This window comes from Eumetopias jubatus, unplaced genomic scaffold (genome assembly GCF_037043125.1).
Source record: "Eumetopias jubatus isolate StellerSeaLion01/CBP00866 unplaced genomic scaffold, mEumJub1_p1.0 scaffold_13, whole genome shotgun sequence".
Classification (NCBI taxonomy): domain Eukaryota; kingdom Metazoa; phylum Chordata; class Mammalia; order Carnivora; family Otariidae; genus Eumetopias; species Eumetopias jubatus.
In genome coordinates, this window is record NW_028274819.1 from 40,883,273 (window position 1) to 40,903,282 (window position 20,010).

The 20,010-nt window shown below is 46.6% G+C and overlaps 1 protein-coding gene across 7 annotated transcripts in view; it reads left to right on the top strand.

The window, feature by feature from the left end:
- The window catches only part of SERGEF (secretion regulating guanine nucleotide exchange factor), a 216,591-nt gene that overhangs the window by 92,259 nt on the left and 104,322 nt on the right, over positions 1-20,010 (top strand). For 4 of the 7 annotated variants that reach the window (XM_028116952.2, XM_028116954.2, XM_028116955.2 and 1 more), the window contains one exon: positions 17,848-17,940. The exons of the other annotated variants lie outside the window; for them this stretch is intronic. In XM_028116952.2, coding sequence (XP_027972753.1) covers positions 17,848-17,940 — 93 coding nt within the window. The remainder of the gene's footprint in view (positions 1-17,847; positions 17,941-20,010) is intronic. 7 annotated transcript variants of the gene reach the window in all.

The following is a 20,010-nucleotide window of genomic DNA, read 5'->3' on the forward strand; positions in this document are numbered from 1 at the left end:
GTTGTTTGGGGAGATCAGGTGGTCAGAAATCCTCCCCAATATGTAGTTATTGTGTGATCCTGCAGTCATAAGGGGGAAGAGGGCCTTTGGGCAGGTGCAGTGAGGAACTTCAAGAGCTGGGCTCTGAGGGTTATAAGTTATTTTTTCACAGTGTGCTTAGGATATAAAATGGACACTGTGACATGGAGAGTGCTTCAAGAAAGGGGCCCTTTCCAAACTGCTGGTGACCTGCACAGCCATCAGGTCCAAGTCTGGCCTCCACTCCCCTCCCGTCCTTCCTCCCTCCTTCCTTCCTTCTGCCCTCTCCATTGCTAGGGAAACAGGCAATGGAGATAGAGTGCTTGCAAACACAGATAAATAATTCTGCAGTGTGCAGTAGAGTCCCATCTCAGAGGAGCAAGTGGCACCTCTCATCCGGAGGGAAGGGGGCAAGGCAGGGAGGCTGCCTCCCACGGTCACACAGCACATTAGCGTAGCCTCAGGACTAGAACCGCGAGGGCTTAGGATGTTTTCTGTGCTTGTCTTCAAAGCCTCACTGGCTGAATGAGACTGTCTCAGGCGGATGGTTACCAAGCCAGAAGCTGGTCTTCTCCCTGGATGTTGGAAGCAAGGGCAAGGTTGGTTTAGTCTTTGCTAAACTTCCAGTCTGTGCTTCTCCCTTCTCTTTCTGCTCCATGGGACTGACTGTGTGGGTCTGTGACCCTGAGGCTATGGCCCTCTCCCCGCTCTGCACTGCTGCACTGGCCCCGAGCAGTGTTCCTGTGAGTGTGGTCTTGTCCGTGGGAGTCCAGCTGAGCCTGAAGTTCTGGTAGGTGAGGACCAGGCAGGAGGCAGATGGGGCAGGGAGAAGTGCGGTGGTTTCAGAGGTGACCTCTTTGCTGATTTTAGAGCCGTGTTGAGTGCGGGCTGGCAGGATGCCAGTACAGAAGGAACCCTGGATTCACTGATGCTTGGTTCATGGTTAGACTTCCGTGCATGATTAGTATTTTTAAAGTCATTTTATCTAAAGACTTCAAATTTAGAGACTCTAAGTACTTGGGAGATCTTTTATGGATCACAGCTGAGTCTAAAAGGATCCTGCAGCATCTCTCCCCAGCCCTTACTACTGGCCAGGTGCTTCTGTTCACTTCAGGGAAGTCCTGTGACTAGCTCATTCTTCCAGCTTCTTGCGCAGGAGGTCATGCTCCAGGTTGTTCTGGTCTTTCTGAGGAGCTGCAGAACAGTGTTTGCTGAACTTCAGTGTGCATGCAAAATCACTTAGGGATCTTGTTAAAATGCGGATTCTGATTCCTCAGGTCCAGTCAGTAGGCCTCTGGGCATCCCAGGTGATGCCAATGCTGTGGTCTCAGAACCACATTTTGAGTAGCAAGGAAATTTGCTGCATGTCAGGCATAGATGGGGCCAAAGAAATGGATCGCCAGATGAAAGCCCGTGGACTGCATGAAGGAGGGTATTAGAGACCCAGGCAAGGGGAGGGATTCACCTGAGGTCACACAACACATTGGTGGAGGAGACCAGGACTAAATCTTAGTCCCACTTTCTCCCTTCGTGTTGGATATGCTTTTCCTCTGCTGATCTGGAAAGAAGTAGCAATAAAGAAGTAAAGAAGTGAAGATCAGGCTTCCTATTTGCATTCTCAGGCTTAGAGCAACCTCACAGAGCCGAAATCTGATATGTTGTAGTCTAGGCCTGACTGGGGCCCTTCTTTCTTAGGTTTTAGTGAGACATCTTCTGTGTCAACCTCAGGGTCTTAAACAGAGCTTCCCTCATACCACTCTTGGTGTTCAGTGGTGCTTGTTGGACGGGGCTGAGTCCCTTCCATGCTGGTGCCAGAAAGTGCCAGAAGGTGCCAGATGGCCCCAAATGAATCCTTAGACTGAACTAACTCTTAGACTCCAGGAGCGAAAGATGGGGCTAGGATGCTGAGCCAGGCAGCAGACTGCAGAACCGGCTTAGCCCTTCTGCTCATAGCACACACTAATTGGCAAAAGGGATGTACTGGGAATGGGGTGGGTAGGTTTGACCCAGAGACCGTGCTGGGAACAGCACAGCAGCCAGAGGACGTGGTGATAAGCAACAGTACTTTTTTCCATCAGGGAGGTCCCATGTGTGGGGAGGGCCGTAGGAGCAGATAGTTCGCAGTCATCTAGGCAAGCGGGCAAACTTCTCATTCTGCAGATATTTATTGTAGAGGCTGAGCTGAGCTGTGCACTGGGAATTGTGGAGATGTACTCCTAGGAGCTCTGGTCTCTGGAGGCTCCTGGGTAGATTCTGCATCAAGACATTCTCTTGGAGTAATAGTAAAGCAGTACTCTGGTCTTGGTGGAATGGGTCACTAGGTGATTCAGACAGGAAACAATTCAGGGTCATAGTAACTGGACCTCTGGCACAAAGCAGGGCCTGGTTCCCAGAACAAGGCATGATGCTTAGTGATGAAAACCAAGGGACAAGGTCGGAACAGGAATGGCAACACACTGAATTTGCTTCTGAGTGGCTAACCTCAGAGACTTTAAATCTTTTTGAACTGAGGACAGTACCGACTGGTCAGGGCTGGGCTAGGGCTGAGCCTGCAGGTAAAGGTCACCTGGTGAGGGCATGGCACCAGGCACTCTGATACCAGAAGGACATAGCCATGCAGGCTTACCATCTGTTCACCTGCCTTGGCCCTGGTTGTGAGAATCATCTTATTCCGTGGTTATAGAGAATAAGGTTCTGGAAGCTTCACATGATCAGGCCCCCTGGAGCAGCAGAGGTGGCAAGAGGCCCCGCTCCCCACCATCATTTGTACTAACATGCCCCAGGGTCTCTCAGGGCAGAGATGTCATTAAGTACCTGCTGATGGAGGCGAGTGAGTAATGAATGCTTCAGTGGGGGAAAATACTCGGTGAATGGGTGCATGGCTTGAGCCCACAGACCAGGCTGCATTTGAAAGTGCTATCCAGTGACTGAGCTGAAGAGGTGCAGTGTTCTTCATGAAGGTAACAAGGGTGAACAAATGCCTGGCATCTGGTAGGCCCTCAGTAAATATTTGTTGACTGAGTAGGTGTTAACAAAGTGGTTTATAGTTTGCAAAACACTTCCAAATACATTCTCTCCCGCAGACTGTGAGATAGGTAGAGCATTACACCCATCTGATACTGAGGAAGCTGCGGCTCAGGGGGATCCCACCGCGGGTCAGTGGCAGAGCTGACACTGGACCTCAGGTCTTCTGAGTCTCTTTCTAATGTTCTCTCCTTGAAGACACGGTCTGAAAATGCACACGGGTGCTGCCAAGGATCTTGCTGTTGCACATTTGATTTTTGGTACTTATTAAACAGATATTGTTTTTTAATGCAAAACATTTTTTTTAAAGGAAATGTGCCTCTCTGTGTGCATTTTTACCAAACTGAGCCCTTGGGTGTCTTTATTTTTAATAAGGAAGAAACACTTGGGTCTGGAACAGCTGAACCAAGCACCATTGCTGCCTACTCATTAGCTCTGTCTAATTAGATTGAAACCAAGGAAGGAAGCAGGAAAGGCAACCATTTTGTGTTTATTAGGAATGGTCATGTATGGCCTTGAACCCTCCCTGCCTTTCTCCTCGCTCCAGGAGACTATTAGAATGCAGCTCCTTTCACAGGATAATAGTAGATTTCTATTGCAGAGAGAGACAGAGTGGGGGCAAGCAGGAGGGTGTGGAGAGAGACATATAGAGAGTGGAGGGGGGAGGAAAGAGGGGGGAAGGGAAGAGAGACTAGAGGAAGAGAGAGAGGGAAGAGGAAGAGGGGGAAGGAGGGGGAGGAGAGGGGGCAGGCAGAGGGAGTGTATGTGTGTTTGTGTGTGTGTGTGTGAGAGAGAGAGAGAGAGAGAGAGACAAATAGACAGACTGATTTCTGGGACCCTAGAGACTTGGTGAGTCATTGCATCCTTTTGTTGGCACCCAGGCATGTAGGGCAAAGAGGCTATTGTTTTTTCTTTAAGAACAAACTAGATATAAGCCATTTCTCTGAAGTACTTGAAGGACCTTGGGTTCCTGTAAATAGCTTAAAAAAAAAAAAGTACACCTGAAATGTTTTTGGTTGCTAAAACTCGGGGCCCAAGTTTGCATGTGAGTGGGAAAATGCTGGCCCTGATCCCAGGCCTGTTGTAGGTGGTTTTGCCCAGCGGTGACTGTGACCTCTGGACCTGCTCACCCCAGTCACAGCTTTCGGCTGGAATTTTCCATATTCGTGCTCCTCAGTTGTTGCACAAATTGTGAGGTGGGCAATATGGAGAGAAGGGGATTTACCTAACTCATAGAGCCACACTTTATATGAAGAAGACTTGGGGAGCACCAAGGGCCAGGTGCAGTTTTTCTGAGACTCAGTTTCTACCCAACTCCTTGAGCTGGCTTGCTTCATTCCCCCCCCCCCGACCCCTATCTCCATTCCCTCCGGTACCCCAGCCCACATCAGCTCCCCTCTTTACCCTGTTCCCCCCAGCTCGCCCCCTTTGCCCACCTTCCACACAGCCACCAGAGTGGCTGTGCCTTTCCCTCCCTGCTCAGAACCCTGCAGTGGCTCTCTCCGGTGTGTCGCAGGAGAAGCGCGCTGGGAGCTGTTGGCTCTTCCTGATCTCTTCACCCCGTGTTACCCCTGCTCCTGTGTACAGACCCTGCTTGCACCCAGACTTGGCAGTTCCTGAACACACCGGACTCTGTCCTGCCTGTGTGCTATTGCAAATGCCGTGTCTTTGACTGGAGTTTAGTTCTTCAGATTTTAAGTTCAATGTTATCTACCTCCTCTGTGAAATTCTCTGTATATACCCAGGCAAAAGTAGGTGCGCTCTCTCTTTTCTGCTCTTAGAGTAATTCAAATATATTCCTGCTGTATAGTCACATAATTTTGTAGCAGTCTGTGTGAATGTGTATCCCTCTCTCTTACCCCTAGTTCATCAAGCATTTGCTTGCAGTCTGCTCCATAATACCCCTACCACCTAACCAGTGTTACGTACTAAATCAGGCCTTGGCTAAGTAAGGGCTTTACGTACATAGCTCATTTCTTCCTCCCTGGGTGTAGAGATTATCATTATCTCTACTCTACAGACTAGAAATTGAGGCTGAGAGAGCTTATGTGACTTGGCAAGACCACAGAGTTAGGAATTGGTAGACCTGGGGTTTGTGCCGGACGCCGTGCTAGATGCTGTAGATACAATGTTCACTGTGACATAATCTCTACCCTCAAGGAGCTTGTGGTCTGGCAGGTGGGACAAGTGAGTCAGAGTGATCCAGTGCTGAGGAGGATCAGGGTGTTTTGGTAGGGGGCCCACAGGGGGGTGGGCTGCTGGGGCTGTGTGCATACCCACTTTGGCATCCTCAGCACCCAGCACTGTGTCAGATTATTTTCTCCTGTGACCAGGACTCCATATCTCTGTCACCCTTTGTTCCACTCTCCACACTCTCATGTTCTCGCACAGTACCTTCCTTTACATGGAGTCTGGAGTCTGTACTGCCTACACCTTGGGCCACCCTGTCCACACAAACTGCCCCAGTATGTGAGGAATGTGCGGGAGAGCATGAGGGTTTCTGGAATACCAGGAGTCTCTGGAGATTGCCTGCACTCAGCTCATTTGTCATTGCCTAGGCTTCCTGGAGCGTTTCCATCCTAGGAAATTTTTTTTTGGCCTTGAGACAGAACTTCTAAGAACATGTCCCAGGATTGGGCCCTCTGGCACCGTGTCCCTCTCGACCCACCAGCACTGGCGGGCCTCTGCTGTTTGCTGGATTCTGTGCCACTCGCAGAGTCAGGGCGCTGAGACGTGGCCCCTGCTTTCCAGGGGCTCAGGATCCAGGAGCTGGAACTGGGTGAGGGGCAGAGGGCTGGCTAGCCTTGTGGGGGACCCTGGGCTTATAGCATGGCTGGCCCAGTAGACGGGAACAAGCTGTGAGGGGAGGGGAGGGTTGCATGGGCAGGGCAACAGGCCAGCCTCACAGATGAGTCAGCTAGGGAGGAGCACGGGCTGGGGGTGTGACCAGTGGAGTAGCCTGCCTGAGGTCCGAGTGAGGAGAGGTGTGAAAGGGCTGGGGTCTGTACCTGAGTGTCTTCCTGTTAGGGTAATTCCCAAACAGAAGTTAGTGTCGAACCAGGCCGATGCCCCAAAGGATGCTGTTTTGAACTGATATCAAAAGAAATGAACCCAAGCGCCCAGCCACGAAAACATTCTAATTTTTCAGAGGCACGAAGGAAAGGAGTAAAGGGAATGGGAAGCAAAAGATAAGAAGCCCCTCCTGTGTGTGTTGTGCCAGGTTATTATTCAATCACGTGTGTGTTATTTAATTTTCCCAGCCACCCCACGGACTGATATTGACAGATGAGGAAGCTGGGACTGAGAGCCATGCAGCTGGTCTTTGAGGCCACATGAGGCTCCAGAGCTTCACCTCAGTGTGCTGCCTCTTCCCAAGGGACTGACAGATACACCCCGAGAGACATTTGGGCCAAAGCTTAAGTTCCACACAGGAAGCCCCAAACCGGCCAGTGTGAAAATGCCAACCAAGGAGCAAAAAGTTGTTAATGAGCTCTTTGCCAGCATGGGCTGTTATACCTTGAAAAAAAACTCCATGTTTTCCACAGAGTCGGGTTCTTTGTACTTTCTCTCCCCTGCTCTGGCCATGACCGCCACTTCCTAGGGTTCTCTAAGAGCTCTGGGTGACCGTATGACCCTGCAACCTCTGAGAGAGCCCTCTGTCTCGCCCTGTCTGTTGGTGCCTTGATGAATAACCCCAAGACAATCTAGGCTGGCCTGCCAGAGTCCTCTCTGTGAGTGTGTGTGATCTGTCTTACTACCAGAGCTCATTTGGGCTTGTTTAATAATTGAAGGCTGGCGTTAAACGTTTCACTGTTCGTCCTTTGTGTATAGGAGTGGTTTTCTGTGTGTAAGTGATATGCCCTGTCTCCCAAGGACACTCTGTTTCCTGAAGTGCAGCTGATTCAGCATGTTCACATGCTGCCATTGGATAGCTTGGATTTCATCAAATCCTCTTTTCAAGAGAGATCTCTCCCGTCTCATCTTTGAGAGCAAGCATGAGAGGCTGGGTGGCTGGGGCCCACCACCACTTTCCTGGGAATTTGGACTATGGAGGGTGGGCTCCAGGAGACGTGTTCAGCCACTTCCCATTGTGCTGAGGGATCAGTGCATTTTGTTACTTAAACATGAAAGAGGGGCCATTGCAGGTCTAAATATCTGCAACAGTAGTCTTGCATTGGTCATTCTAGGCCAGTTCCAATTGTAGTTTCTCCGAGTCATGTGCTCTTTTCTTGCTTTTAGGCCTCCCTTCCCTCCTCATCTTTCCCCGCATTCTGCTGACTTTTGTTCCCCTTTCTGGCTCAGCTCTGGCCTTGCTGTCCCTGGGAAAGGGCTCTTTCTCTGCATGCCCCTTAGCCCTGTGTGTCTCCCCCTCTTCCCATGCAAGAGTAACCTGTTTGGTTGCCTTTCGCCAGTGGACTGAGAGCTCTTTGGGGATGATGGAATCATGACTAAATGAACAAATTGAGGTAGTTCGTAAATTCTGCTGCTGGAAAAATAGCAATAATAATTAAGTAAGACAATTGACATTAATTGAGGACCTCTTGTGACCCAGGCACTGGGCTAGATGTGCTATCTCATTCAATTTTCACAACGGCCTTGGATTGTGGACATTAAAGGTTATAGAAAGAAGTCAAGATTCCTGCAGTCATTCATTGTTATCCTTGGTTTTGGACTGACTCATCATAAATGACCTGCTTTATAATTTAATAATGAGTACTTTTGAAACTTAAAAAAATGCTTTCTCTTAATTTTGCAGTTTCACAGTTTAGCATTGAGTACAATAATATATCAGATGACTGTCAAAATGCAGAACCAACTCTTTTGCTGGAAATAATTACACTCTGCCAACCGTGTTTATTTTGAGCCACTCCAGTGGTTAATGTGCTGCGCTGTAAATTGAGCCTGTGATATACGGATTATGCGGCCGGGGGCTGGCGGGGGGGCGGGCGGGGGGCGTGGATCCAAGTGGCAGTGAAACCGAGTGCGGACCCACTGGATGGGTGGTATAAAGGGAAATCGGACATGTCCCTTTGTTAAGTACATTCCCCTGAAGAGAAGTTTGTGATTTGACAGTTTAGACAGCTGGAAAGATTAGGAGCTGCTTTGCTGAAGAAGCGGCCTGATTCTTCAGACTTGCACTCAGGAAACGAAGCCATTGGTTCTCTGGTGGTTCTCTGGTCAGAGTACCTGTGTTTCAGGCTGTAGGCAGCTCAGGATCTGCACTCGTGGACCTGCCCCCAGCCAGGCCGGGTCTCCTGTCTTGCAGGTTTGGTTGTTGTTGACTCGGATCTCACATTTTTCACTGCTTGCTCATTATGTCCCCCCAGATGGGTCACTGTCCCCTCAGAGGTGGCCTGTCTAAAACAAGACTCAGCCTGGCAGAGAGGAAGTAAGAGTTGGGCAGATCTGTGTTTGAATTCAGGCTCCCACTACTGAATGACAGCTGTGTTCTTTAGGGAAAGTTGCGTTGCCTTTCTGAGCCTCCATTTCCTTATCTGTAAGATGGAGATAGTACATTGAACAATTATTTATTGAATGCCTGTTATATGCTAGCCACTGTTCAAGGTATTTGCAAAATAGAAATCCTTGTCCTTGTGGAATTTACATTTTAGTGAGAGGAGACCGACGTTAAACTGTAGACATAAGAAATAAAATTATATGTTAGAAAGGTAGTAAGTACAATAAAAAAGAAGAAAAAGGAGCAGGGTATGGGACTTTTGGAACTGTGGAGGGGAGCTAGGACGCGTGGGTTGTGGTTTTCGATGGGCCTCATTGAGGTGGAGCAAAGATGTGGAGTTGGCGAGGGACTTGGCTCTGCAGGTATCTGATGAACAGTGTCCCAGCGCAGAGGCTCGAAAGCGGGAGCAGGCCTGGCATGCTCAAGAGCTGGCAAGGAAGCTGGCATGGCTCAAGCAGGGGGAGCAGGGAGCATGGGCGAGGATAAGAGAGGTATCCGCAGGGTGGTGAAGACTCAGTGAAGTGGTATCTTCCATCCAACGGCCCGATTTTCCAATGGCGCTGTTCTCTCCCAGCCACCCAGGCTGCCGACTTCAGCGAGACCCTGATGACTCCCTTCTCTTTGCCCCCTTGCCAGTCACTTGCTAGGCCCTGTAGCTGGGTGTCTCTCTTCTGTCCCTTTCTCCTCATTCCTTTTAACCTTACCCCATTGGCTTCTCACCTGTCCAGTCACAGTGGCCCCCTGACCATTAGACCCACGGTCTCCACTCTCTCCACCACCCCTCCACTCCTTCCTTTCCATGCCGTGATGTGCGGCATCTCTCCCGCCCTCTCCCGCTCATTGGTGTACTTGTGTATTCATTCATTCCTTTGTTCATCCATCAGCATCTTTTGAGCATCTACTAATGCTCAAACTCATTCGAATTAAGTCTAATGGAGGAAGCAGACTTGAAAGTAATTACAATACCAATTCAGAAATGTTTGTTTTTACCCTAGCTTGTTTCAAAAAGGATTTGGAGTTCAATTGATTTATTATATAATACGATGAGTAATGTGAAGCAGCTCTCTATACGTACAAAGCAAAGTTCCAATCTCTCAACCTACCATTTAGGTTGCACCTACCTCTGCTTAGGTGCAGACCTGCCTTTCTAGTTTCATCTCCCATATCTGAATGAAGTAAAGCTTTTGCTTCAACCAAGGAGACACCTTGCAGTTCTACAACATGACCTTCTCTTTTACACCTCCATGTCTTGGTTCAGACTCTTCCATTTTCTGGGAGTGCCAGTTTTGGCTAATCTATGTTCTTGCTGGGCTTCCACACTCAGCTTTAAGATGGCACCTCCTTGGGAAGTCTGCCCTGATCCTCGATGCTAGGATCTCTTCCTTCTCTCAACTTCCATAGCATTCTCTTTTGTCACTCACCACATTCCACCTTGGGTGTGTGTATTTCTACTTTTTTTCCTTACTGGACCATGATGAATTCCTTAAGGCATGGATCATTTTTATCTTTTACCACGCACAGCCCCTGGCATAGCACCTTTTCTTTAGGAGGCACTCAATAAATCCTTTAGTGAGGGGATGAATGAATGTTTCCTGAGCCATAACATCTGGGGACGGATCTGCATTGGAGCTGCATTCTTCTCTTATGCTGATATGAATGAAGTACTAACAAGTTTCTGGAGCCCAGAGGTAATGACCCTGCAGGGAGCTGCTACCATCTGGTGTTATAACTCAGAATGCATTTTCTCGTAGAAGTCATGATGTAAATAATTTCTGCAAGTACTTCCATCAGGAGTTCCAAATATCAGACTCAGAAACACACACTTTTGGAGGCTTGCTCCTTCATAAGTTGGGGACTGCTTCCTTTTTGAAGTTGTCCCATTTGTACTGGCAGGCAGGTGGTGTCTGTGTAGCTGTCCCGTCAGCCACCGTGGGGCAGACGGAGAGAGACACACAGACTTGGGTCACACGGAGATTTAGTCGTGTGACCTTCAGCAAATTACTTTACTGATTTGAGCCTCAATTTTCTAATCTGTAAAACAGGAATAAAAATACTTACCACTAGGCATAATGAGGATGAATGAGGTAAAGAGTAGTGCCTGGTAAGTCCTTAGAATGCCATTTAACAACGATCAGAATGCCACAGTCAGCTCCCTTTTTACTTGTACATCTGTGAAATTCCTGTGGCCTAGGACTGTGCTGCTCAGATGGTCTTGTGCATGTGAGTCCCCTGGGAACTTCATTAAAATGTGGAATCTGATTTTTAGTAGGCCTGGGATGGGGACCTGAGATTCTGCATTTCTGTTTTTGTTTTTTTTTTTAAGATTTTATTTATTTGAGAGAGAGAGTGTACAAGTTGGGGGAGGGACAGAGGAAGAAGCAGACTTGCCACTGAGCAGGGAGCCCAACATGGGGCTCGATCCAAGGACCCTGGGATCATAACCTGAGCCAAAGGCAGACGCTTAACTGACTGAGCCACCCAGGCGCCCCAGATTCTGCATTTCTGATATGCCGTGTTGCTGACCATACTTGGAGTAGGAAGATGTTAGGTCGATGGTTCTCACACTATAGCCTGCCTCTGAATCATCTGGAAATCTTGTTAAAGCAGATTTCTGGGCCCTACCTCCAATGATATACTAATTCAGTAGATCTGGGGTAGGGCCTGGGAATTTTCATTTCTAATAATGTCCCAGGTTGTGCTGATGCTGCTGGTTCAGGGCCCACACTTTGAGAACTACTGTGCTAGGGAGATAACAGGGATGAAATTAATGAGAAAAAAAAGAGGTAAATAATTGTAGTTCTTCCACTGTAGGATACTTGTGCTCTCTGCTCTTTTAACTATATGGTAACTATTATCTGACCAGGCTCTGAAATGTCTTATTAATAATTAAGTAACAGCAACAACCAACTCTTACTGAACACTTATTATGTGCCAGGCACTGTCCCAAGAGCTTTATATAGTTCCACTTAATTCTGATAATAATCCTATGCAGTGGATACTGTGGTTTTTCCAGCTTGATGTTTCCCTTGCTAACCAATTCATAAGAATCACCTGGCACGCTTGCTAAACATACAGAGTTCTAGGTCTCTGCTCTGGTAATTCTAATTTGGTGAGGTCCAGTGTCCCATAGGAGATTCTTATGATCAGGTGAAGCTGGGGATCTTTGCTGTAATCAGCTCTCTGCTTCTTCACCTAGGCCCAAGAGAAAATTGCCAGTTTCGAAGAAGTACCATATCAATGTTTACACGATATATTTGACATTAAAAGTTGCACTAATTCACATTTTTCTTTGAGAACTCAGAAAACTCTTTGTAATCTCCAGATGCTCTAGGGTCCTCATTTTGACCATCCCGGTACTATAGAGGTGCAGAAAGGCCAGGTAATAGGGCATTTTATTTACTAGAAGGCCAGGGAAGCCCATGCCAACAGTATAATACTTGGCTCTCTTGAGGAAGATCATTTTGTTTGGAATGTTATTCTAGGAAATTGGTCTTCATTGCATCCAGATGGATTCTATGTTTCCACAGGGTTTTAAGAAAAATGAAAAGAAAATGTTGTACTTGATTCTTGTCAGGCCAGAGCTTGTTTGCCTACATCAAGGCCAGCTGGTCAACCACTTGCTTGGAGCACACCCCATCACTACACCAGCAATCCCAGTACCTGATGGTCTCCCTCACCTGGCCAGGGTCTTCTGTTCCTCTCTGGTTTCCTAGCCACTGGCTTATTTACATGGGCTTTCCCATTTAGCCTCTGGTGGTGTATTCCATATTTTGTTGGAACTCTGGCTGAGGTTGGAAATGGGGGAACATTCAGAGTTGTAGATACAGTTGGAAATTCACCAACCCCTTGCCTGCTCTGGGAGGTCCTGTCTGCCTGCCTTGATGGAGGTGGTGTAATGGGGCAGTGAGGTATAGCAAGGGTGAGGTTGTCTGTTAAATGCACCATATTTTAGCCATCAGGAAAGACAGCTCTGAAACCAAAGAAAATTGGGGGGTTTTTTTTGTTTTTGTTTTTGTTTTTAAGTTCTACTGATGCTAATCTGAGTTCCTTCTTAGGCCAGTTAATAGCCCTCAGAATAATTTTCTTTGCTAATGGGAAAAGTGTTTCAGTTTGATGGAATAAGCACTATACCAGCAGTCATAGGAGCTGAGGACTCAGGTCAGCTGTCCCTCTGATTTCTTCTGTGATTTTGGCCCAGTAGTCACCTCTCTGGATGTCAGTTTTATCTTTAAAATGAGAAGATTGGGCTCAGCAATCTAGGATCAGCTTGCTGTTCTGTGATGTTGTGATGATCTGTTCCTAGGAAGATGTGCCATTCACCCGTTCAGTCAATATCTATTGAACATCTAGTGTATTTCAGGTACTTCCCTGGGCGCTGGGGCAGGGGGGATATATCCATAGATAAGGCACGCTGATCCGTTCACTCACTCATGCTTTCATTCGTTCATACAACGAGCATTTATTTTTGTGCCAAGCACTATGCAAAAAGCTGTGAGAGATATAAAGGTGAATTAGACACAGGTTTTGTTCTTAGGCAATGTCTTGAAGGAGTTCCTGACAACTCTCTTTGAAAGAGGACCCCTCCTTTTATTCTCCATCCCCTTCCTCTACTTTTAGAAGTGCTTACCACCTGACCTTACTGTGTATTAATTGTTTGGTATCTGTCTCCTTATCAGAATGTAAACTCCATGAAAGCCGGGGCTTTGGGTTGATCGCTGCTATATTCCAGTACCTAGAATAGTGCCTGACAAACACTCAACAATCTTTAAACAATAAAATATCCATATAAGAAGCTAGAAGTTATGTGTCATAAAACATGTTTAGATCAAGTGCTGTGAGAGTTTAGTGGAAAGAGATCACTTCTAACTTAGGATAATGGTTTTTAAATCTGGTTGCATATTAGAAACACCTGGGAAACTTGAAAAAATCAATTGCCTAATGTCCTAGTCCATACTGATCAAATCAGAATCTCTGGGTGATGAGTGGGTGTCAGTATTTTAAAAGAGCTCCCCAGGTAATGATAATGGGTAGTTAATGTGAACCAGAATAATCAGGGAAGTCTTCATGGAAGAGGTGGGATTTGAGCTGGCTTCAAAATCAGGTAGCATCTGGCTAAGAAGGAAGCCTTCCAGATGAAGCACACAGCATAAACAAAGTACAGAGGCAGGAATCACAGGCTGAGCTCAGGGATAAGAGGTAGTTCATTTCGTCTAGAGCCATTAAAGCAAAGTTATAAAGGTTGACTGGGGCCAGTCTGAGAAGGTGTTTGGATGCTAGGCTAGGGGATTTGGGCTTCATTTGGTTTTGCAATCAGTGAGAATTGTGAATGATTTTTAAACAGAAGCGATGTTATCAGAGCTCTCCCTGGCTGCTCTGGAGGGTGGCTTGGAAGCAGCCAGGGAGACCAGTTTAGGAGGCCATGTAGCATGGGCTCAGCTTTGGGCTGCATCCTTGTCATTGGAGGGGAGGGCTGAGGTGGAGCCGGGCTTTGAGGCCTGCGCATCCTCCAGTCCTGGTTCTGCTTGGAGAGCTTTCGGTGGAGTCACTGACATTGCAGGGATTGGTGCCTTTGGATCAAGCCAGGGCATCAGGCCGCACGGGCATCCCTAGCCCAATTTGTTCCTATGCATGACTGATGAACCAGTAGTACAGCCAGCCCTCTTTCCTGAAATGAGAGGCCATTTCATCCAGAGAAGCATTTCTACAGGTGAAATTCGGTACCATGCCAACCTACCTTTGAGACAGAGGTTTCTGTTGTCTTAATGTAGCAATGTGTGTTTTTGCTTCATCTCTAGCTAATTCCAGCACTGTAGACACTATGGGGTAGGGCTGGTAGGGGTTAGCTCTACCACAATCTGGAGCTGCTAATTTCTTAATTTCTGGGTGTTCTGAGGACATCCTGCCTGAACTCAGCATGCTAGACAACTTTGAACAAGGGCTGGGGGCCATGGGCCATGGGCCAGAGGGTGTATTTCCAGTAGCCTCATAGAAGAATGCTCTTCTACAAAGAGCTGAACCTTTGGGGGGCACAGGACATCTGCAGAGACAACGGCACCATATGTGTGTGGGGCTGGGGGAAAGCGGGGTTGGTGGAGGGAGGATGGTGATTGGGTCCAGTTTGCTGACACAGGCTCATGCAGAGGACTGCCTGCCCTTGGCCAGATGCTGCTGGTAGCTGGTGCATCCCCAGGGTCATATACTACCCAAAAGGACAGGTCAGCAGGAGTTGCTAGGGTAGATACTTTTCCTTCCCTCTGTCTGTTTCGCCAGGACTGACCTTTTTCACAGTTTCAGAATGTCAGTCCGCCAGACATGCACAGACTTGAACAGTTTGCAAGGGGCTTTCACACTCTGTCTCATTGGAATCTCACAAAAATCTTGTGAACTAATTAGGACAGGAGTTGTTGATCCATTTTACTGATGAGAAAACTGGGGCTAGGGTGGGGTTAGGTAGCTTATTCTAAAGTCAAATATAAAGCACAAGGGCTGGGACTTGTTCATGCAGGAGCCAAGAGGTGACTTGTCAGGGCTGTTTAGGTGGATTTTATGCACGTTGGAGTAGAATAACAGTTTAGTTTCTTCATTAACTAGGTGGTGACTTTGGCAAGTCCTTTCTTGTGTGTCTCACTTTTTCAGCTATAAAATGAGAATAGTTATACTTACTTAATAGGATTATTTGAGGGTTAAATGATCATTTATTAAGGAAAGTGTCCAGTACGATGCCTAGCATAAATTAGATGTTCAATTAGTTCAGTTAGTTCCTTTAAAAAAAAACAAAACTTTTTTCTTGAAATAATTACAGACTTACAGGAAGTTATAAAAATAGTACAGGGAATCTTGGGTATCCTCACCCAGCTTCCTCCTGTGGTAGACTCTTAAGTAGGTATAGTACAGTATCAAAACTAGGAAATCAAGGTGCCTGGGTGGCTCAGTCGGTTGAGCGGCCGACTCTTGATTTCAGCTCGGGTCATAATCTCAGGGTTGTGAGATCAAGCCCTGTGTCAGGTTCTATGCTCAGCTCCAAGTCGCTTGAGATTCTTTCTCTCCCTCTGCCCCACCCTCTGCTTGTATGTGCATGCAAGCGTGCACGTGCACGCTCTCTCTCTCAATAAATAAATATCTTTAAAAAACTAGGAAATTGACATGGGTACAATACCTGTTGTTAACTATACTACACACTTTATTCAGATTCCGTTTATCTTTTCAGATAAAAATTATATTACTTCTGAGTTTTTCTTTTCTAGCTCCAAAATGCTATATACAGTGTCTTCCTTGTCCTTGACTTTTCTGTGGCATCTGACTTTCTAGAAACTTTCTCCTCCTGCTCTTCCCCTCCGGGGTTTTTCCTTAGGCAGAATCTTGCTTCCATCTTTCCTCAAGGATTCTGAAGTCAGTATTCCCACCTCAAAGTGCCAAGCCTCTCTCCCATTCCCTGTTTTCTGCCTGTTTGCGAATGTAAGCTCTAATTCATCATATCCAAAATAAAACTTGTCATTATTTAAACCCAAAACCAATGCCTTCCTGCCTCTCTGCTGGACTTCTCGTTGTTTCTGTTGATGAGTTATCATTACAACTGCCCAGAGCTGTATGAGGAAACTTTTGGGTGATGGATACGCTCCCTGTCTTGATTGTAGTGAGGGTTTTTCTGGCTTTATACATATGTCAAAACTTATCAGATTGTACATGTTAAATATGTATATATCAATTATAACTCAATAAAATGTTTTTCAAAGGTTTAAAAAAAAAAAGAGTGGCCCAGAGCCAGACAGCCTAGGTCTGAGTCCTGGCTCTGCCACTCGGACAAGTCACTCAACGTCTCTGTGCCTCATTTTCCTCACCTGTAAAAGGAGGATAATAACAGTAACTTACTATATAGGAATTTGGGGAGGATTAAGTGAGTTAATTCAGATAAAGTGCTTGGAACCTTACCTGCCACAGGTGAAGCCCTCCAAGTGTTTGTTGTTGTTGTGGGTTGCTCATCTCAGGCTCACGGCGCCTGGCACAGAGCAGGTGTGCGATAAGTGTTTGCGAATGAATCCTGCCGTGATCTTGAGGCACTGTTTTTCTTCCCCAGCTTTCATCCAAATATTTCTGCTTTTTTAAGATCCAGCTCCATTTCTGCACTTTTTCTCCCCTCTCCCTGAGTCCACAAGGCCCTGCTGGCCTCCCTCCTCTCTCCATCTACCTCGGATGTCTTCTGAGGGCATGTGTCCTTTCTCATTGTTTTTTCTCTGTTTCCCCTTTGCCTATGCTGGGCAGTAGGTGCTTTATAAATGTGGAATGAATGAATGAATGAATGGTATATGATTTGCAAGGTATTAGGAAGGCTTTGTGCAACGAGACAAATTCCCATCAGTTCATTATTAAAACAAACAAAAAACATAAAATTTATCCCTGAAGAGAAAATTTCCAAGTGTGCGCAGGTGGCAAGTGGTCCTACTTCTGACCCTCTGATCTCACCCCTCCCTTTTGGGTCTTGGGGGAGCTGTAGACCTCCTTTAACACCCTGGTCCAAGCTTAGACACAGACCTTCCTCTGAGTGCCCTGAGAACAGCTGAGGCAGGCTGCTGGCACTTTTGTAAAGACTTGTCTGAACCACAGTGAGGGAGCCAAAGGAGACTCGACAAAGGCGAGGAGAAGCTGAAGCGGACCGGCTCATTCAGGCCAAGACACTGCATCTCTTGGCCCAGGGCTTGGGTACAGTTCCCCTGACTCTCACCTGATCGTTTGTTTTCTAGCTGCAACCTCTTGCTTATGTGGAGGGTCCAATCTGAAAGCTCATTTGTTAGAAGCTCCTTCTTGGACACCTTGACATTTTTGTGTCATAGGCCAGAGAACCTGGTTTCTGTTTTTCCAATTTGAGGGACACACTCAGGATGATCACTATGGGGGTGACACTCTTGACACTCCATTTCTTACAGGTGTAGTTCTGGCTTATCTTCTGTTCAAATCTAGTAATATAATGATACCTTAGCCGTTTCATCAGTAAGGCATCCATACTATGCCATTTACACAAAATAACACATTATTCTGTGTCATCCCTGCTGGGCCCTGATCTAGCTTACAAGTTGATCATTACTTTGCCATTCCTTTGGATTAAGCATTGCCTTTTCCAGCAGCATCTCCCTCTGGGAATGGTAACATATCAGGTCCCTCATATCTTGGAATATGTTCATTTATCAACATGCATTCGTCCCTTTCACAAGAAATCTAGAACAACTTATAAGCACTAGATGCCTTGGGACAGAAGAGGCATAGCTTCTGGTCAACCTCATAATAATAGGCTTCCATTAGATTATTCTTTTCATTTACAAAGTATAGCATGCCTCATGTGTTTCTTTAAACAGTTCTGTGAAATCGGTGCCGTGTCCCAATTTTTACCAATGAAGAACCTAAGGTTCCTAGAGAAAAGGCTTGGCTTTTCCAAGGTCATGGAGCTGGTAAGTGCTGGAGCGCCTGGCTCCAAAGCCTGTTCTCTTTCCATTGTACCTCCTGGCCTCTCCTACCAGTATCTTCTCTTTAATCTGCCTAGGCTTGTTCTGGCTTTAACCCCAGGTTTTTTCTGTGATTCCAGGCTAAACTATTTATTACTTTCTCTGCTGCTTCTATGCCTTTTTAGTCTTGGGAGAGTTCCATAGATTCCAGCAGGAAGTTTATTCCTCTCAGACCCTGAGATTCTTCTGTGACTTCCCATGCTGACTATGGAACTCCATCTATCTCCCCGAGCTAGAGCTCCCACTGGTCTCTGCCTTTATTTTTCCCACTGTCAAGTTTATCTTTGGTCTGGACCTTAGACCCTGCTTTGTCACTTGTCTTTTTTCTCTTGATCTGTCCCATAGTTCTTATGGTTCTTCCTGTGAGTCTTGCTACTTTGATAGACTAAGGCTCCCCCACCTATGAGGTAGGTTTACTTTCCCACATTTATTTATTTACTCATTCATTTATTCATCAGCTACTTTTGGAATGCCTGTATCAGGCTCTGTATTTAGGTACGGGCTTGGGGGGGGGAGGGGGAAGGGCATGTTTCCAAGATGTTAAAGCATGGTTGAGGAGACTAAAGAATCAGGAGCCCTTTACAGTCCACTATGGTAATGGTTATGAAGGCATAAACAAAAGGTGTTTGTGGGAACATAAGAGGGACACGTCACCCAGATTTGGGGGTGTCAGAGAGGTCTTCTTGGAAGAGATCATGTCTGAACTGAGTCCTAAGGGATAAGTTCAAGTGGACTTAGAGTGAGTGGTGGTGGTGGTGATCTGTAGGGAGGAGGGCAGAGTGCCAGGCAGAATGAGCCATATGAAGCTGTATGTTTAGGGGCCTGCAAGCATTTTAGCCTGACTGGAACAGAAATTGTAGGGATGGTGAGGGTGAGGCAGGAGAAGTAATCTGGAACCAGACTGTGCAGGGCTCTTAGTTTGTTCTGAAGGTGATGAGGGGTCATGGAAACATCTAAAGTAGAGGTGTGACTTGTTTAGAATAGTGTTTTAGAAAGATCACTATGATGCCAGGGTGAAGGATGGATTGGAGAGAGACAGAGATAAGAAGTGAGTCAAAAAAAAAAAAAAAGAGTCAGAAGTGATTGCGGCCTGCGTTGAGAACTTGAGCGAAGGTATGGCAGTGATAAAGGAGAGAAGTAAATGGTTGCAGAATATAAGGAAGGTAGGATTTCTAGGGCTGATGGCTGATCAACTTAACCCCTCCAGTTAAGAGGATGCATGCTGTTTTGCCTCACCCTTAGATTTGTCTACCTTGCCTTCTCCTACATGCAGTCCCTTTCTACTGTGAGAAGAGAAATCTGATGTTTGATTCCTGGTTTGGCTGTGTTTACCCATTTCTCTTCCCATACCCCATTCTCCCTGCAAGGTCCTTCTCTTTTTGGTTAACCTTCCCCTTATCATTGCCTGATCAATGTCCAGGGCATTCTTTCAGTTTGCATTTGGAAACCTGAGTGGCACCACAGGTCAACAAAGAGGTGTCACTGAAGTGTCTACCTAGGGAACCCTTGCTCCCCCTCTGCCTCGGTAGTGCCATCCTCTTTTCAGAGTGGTTCCTGGGGAGGACTGAGATAAAAGGTGACCGTATTTGTTGAGTGACCTCTAAAGGAGGAAGGAGGCAAGTATCTCTCTTGCATTTTTAGAACAGAAAATCTTTAAATACAGTGGGAAAGAACATGCAACCAGTTCCCATCAAGAGAAAAGGGAGCCTGGTGTAGGTAGATTGAAATGCTCCAGGTTGGAACTGTCCTCTCCATGGTCACGCTGACCAATTTAATCTTTGATGGAATAGAATAGAGCACTGGCATCGGAAGGGACCTTAGAGTTCATCCAGTTCATCCTCATTTTGCAGATGAGGACTTTGAAGTCTCTGGGGGTGGTATGGTTTGCCAATGTCACAATTAGCTAGTGGCAGAACTGGGACCAAATTGAGGCCCTCTAGTTCAGCTCTTGTTTCACTAGTCCCATGAAAGTACATTTTTTTTTTTGGTCATAAGTTTGACAGTTTGACAGTCTGG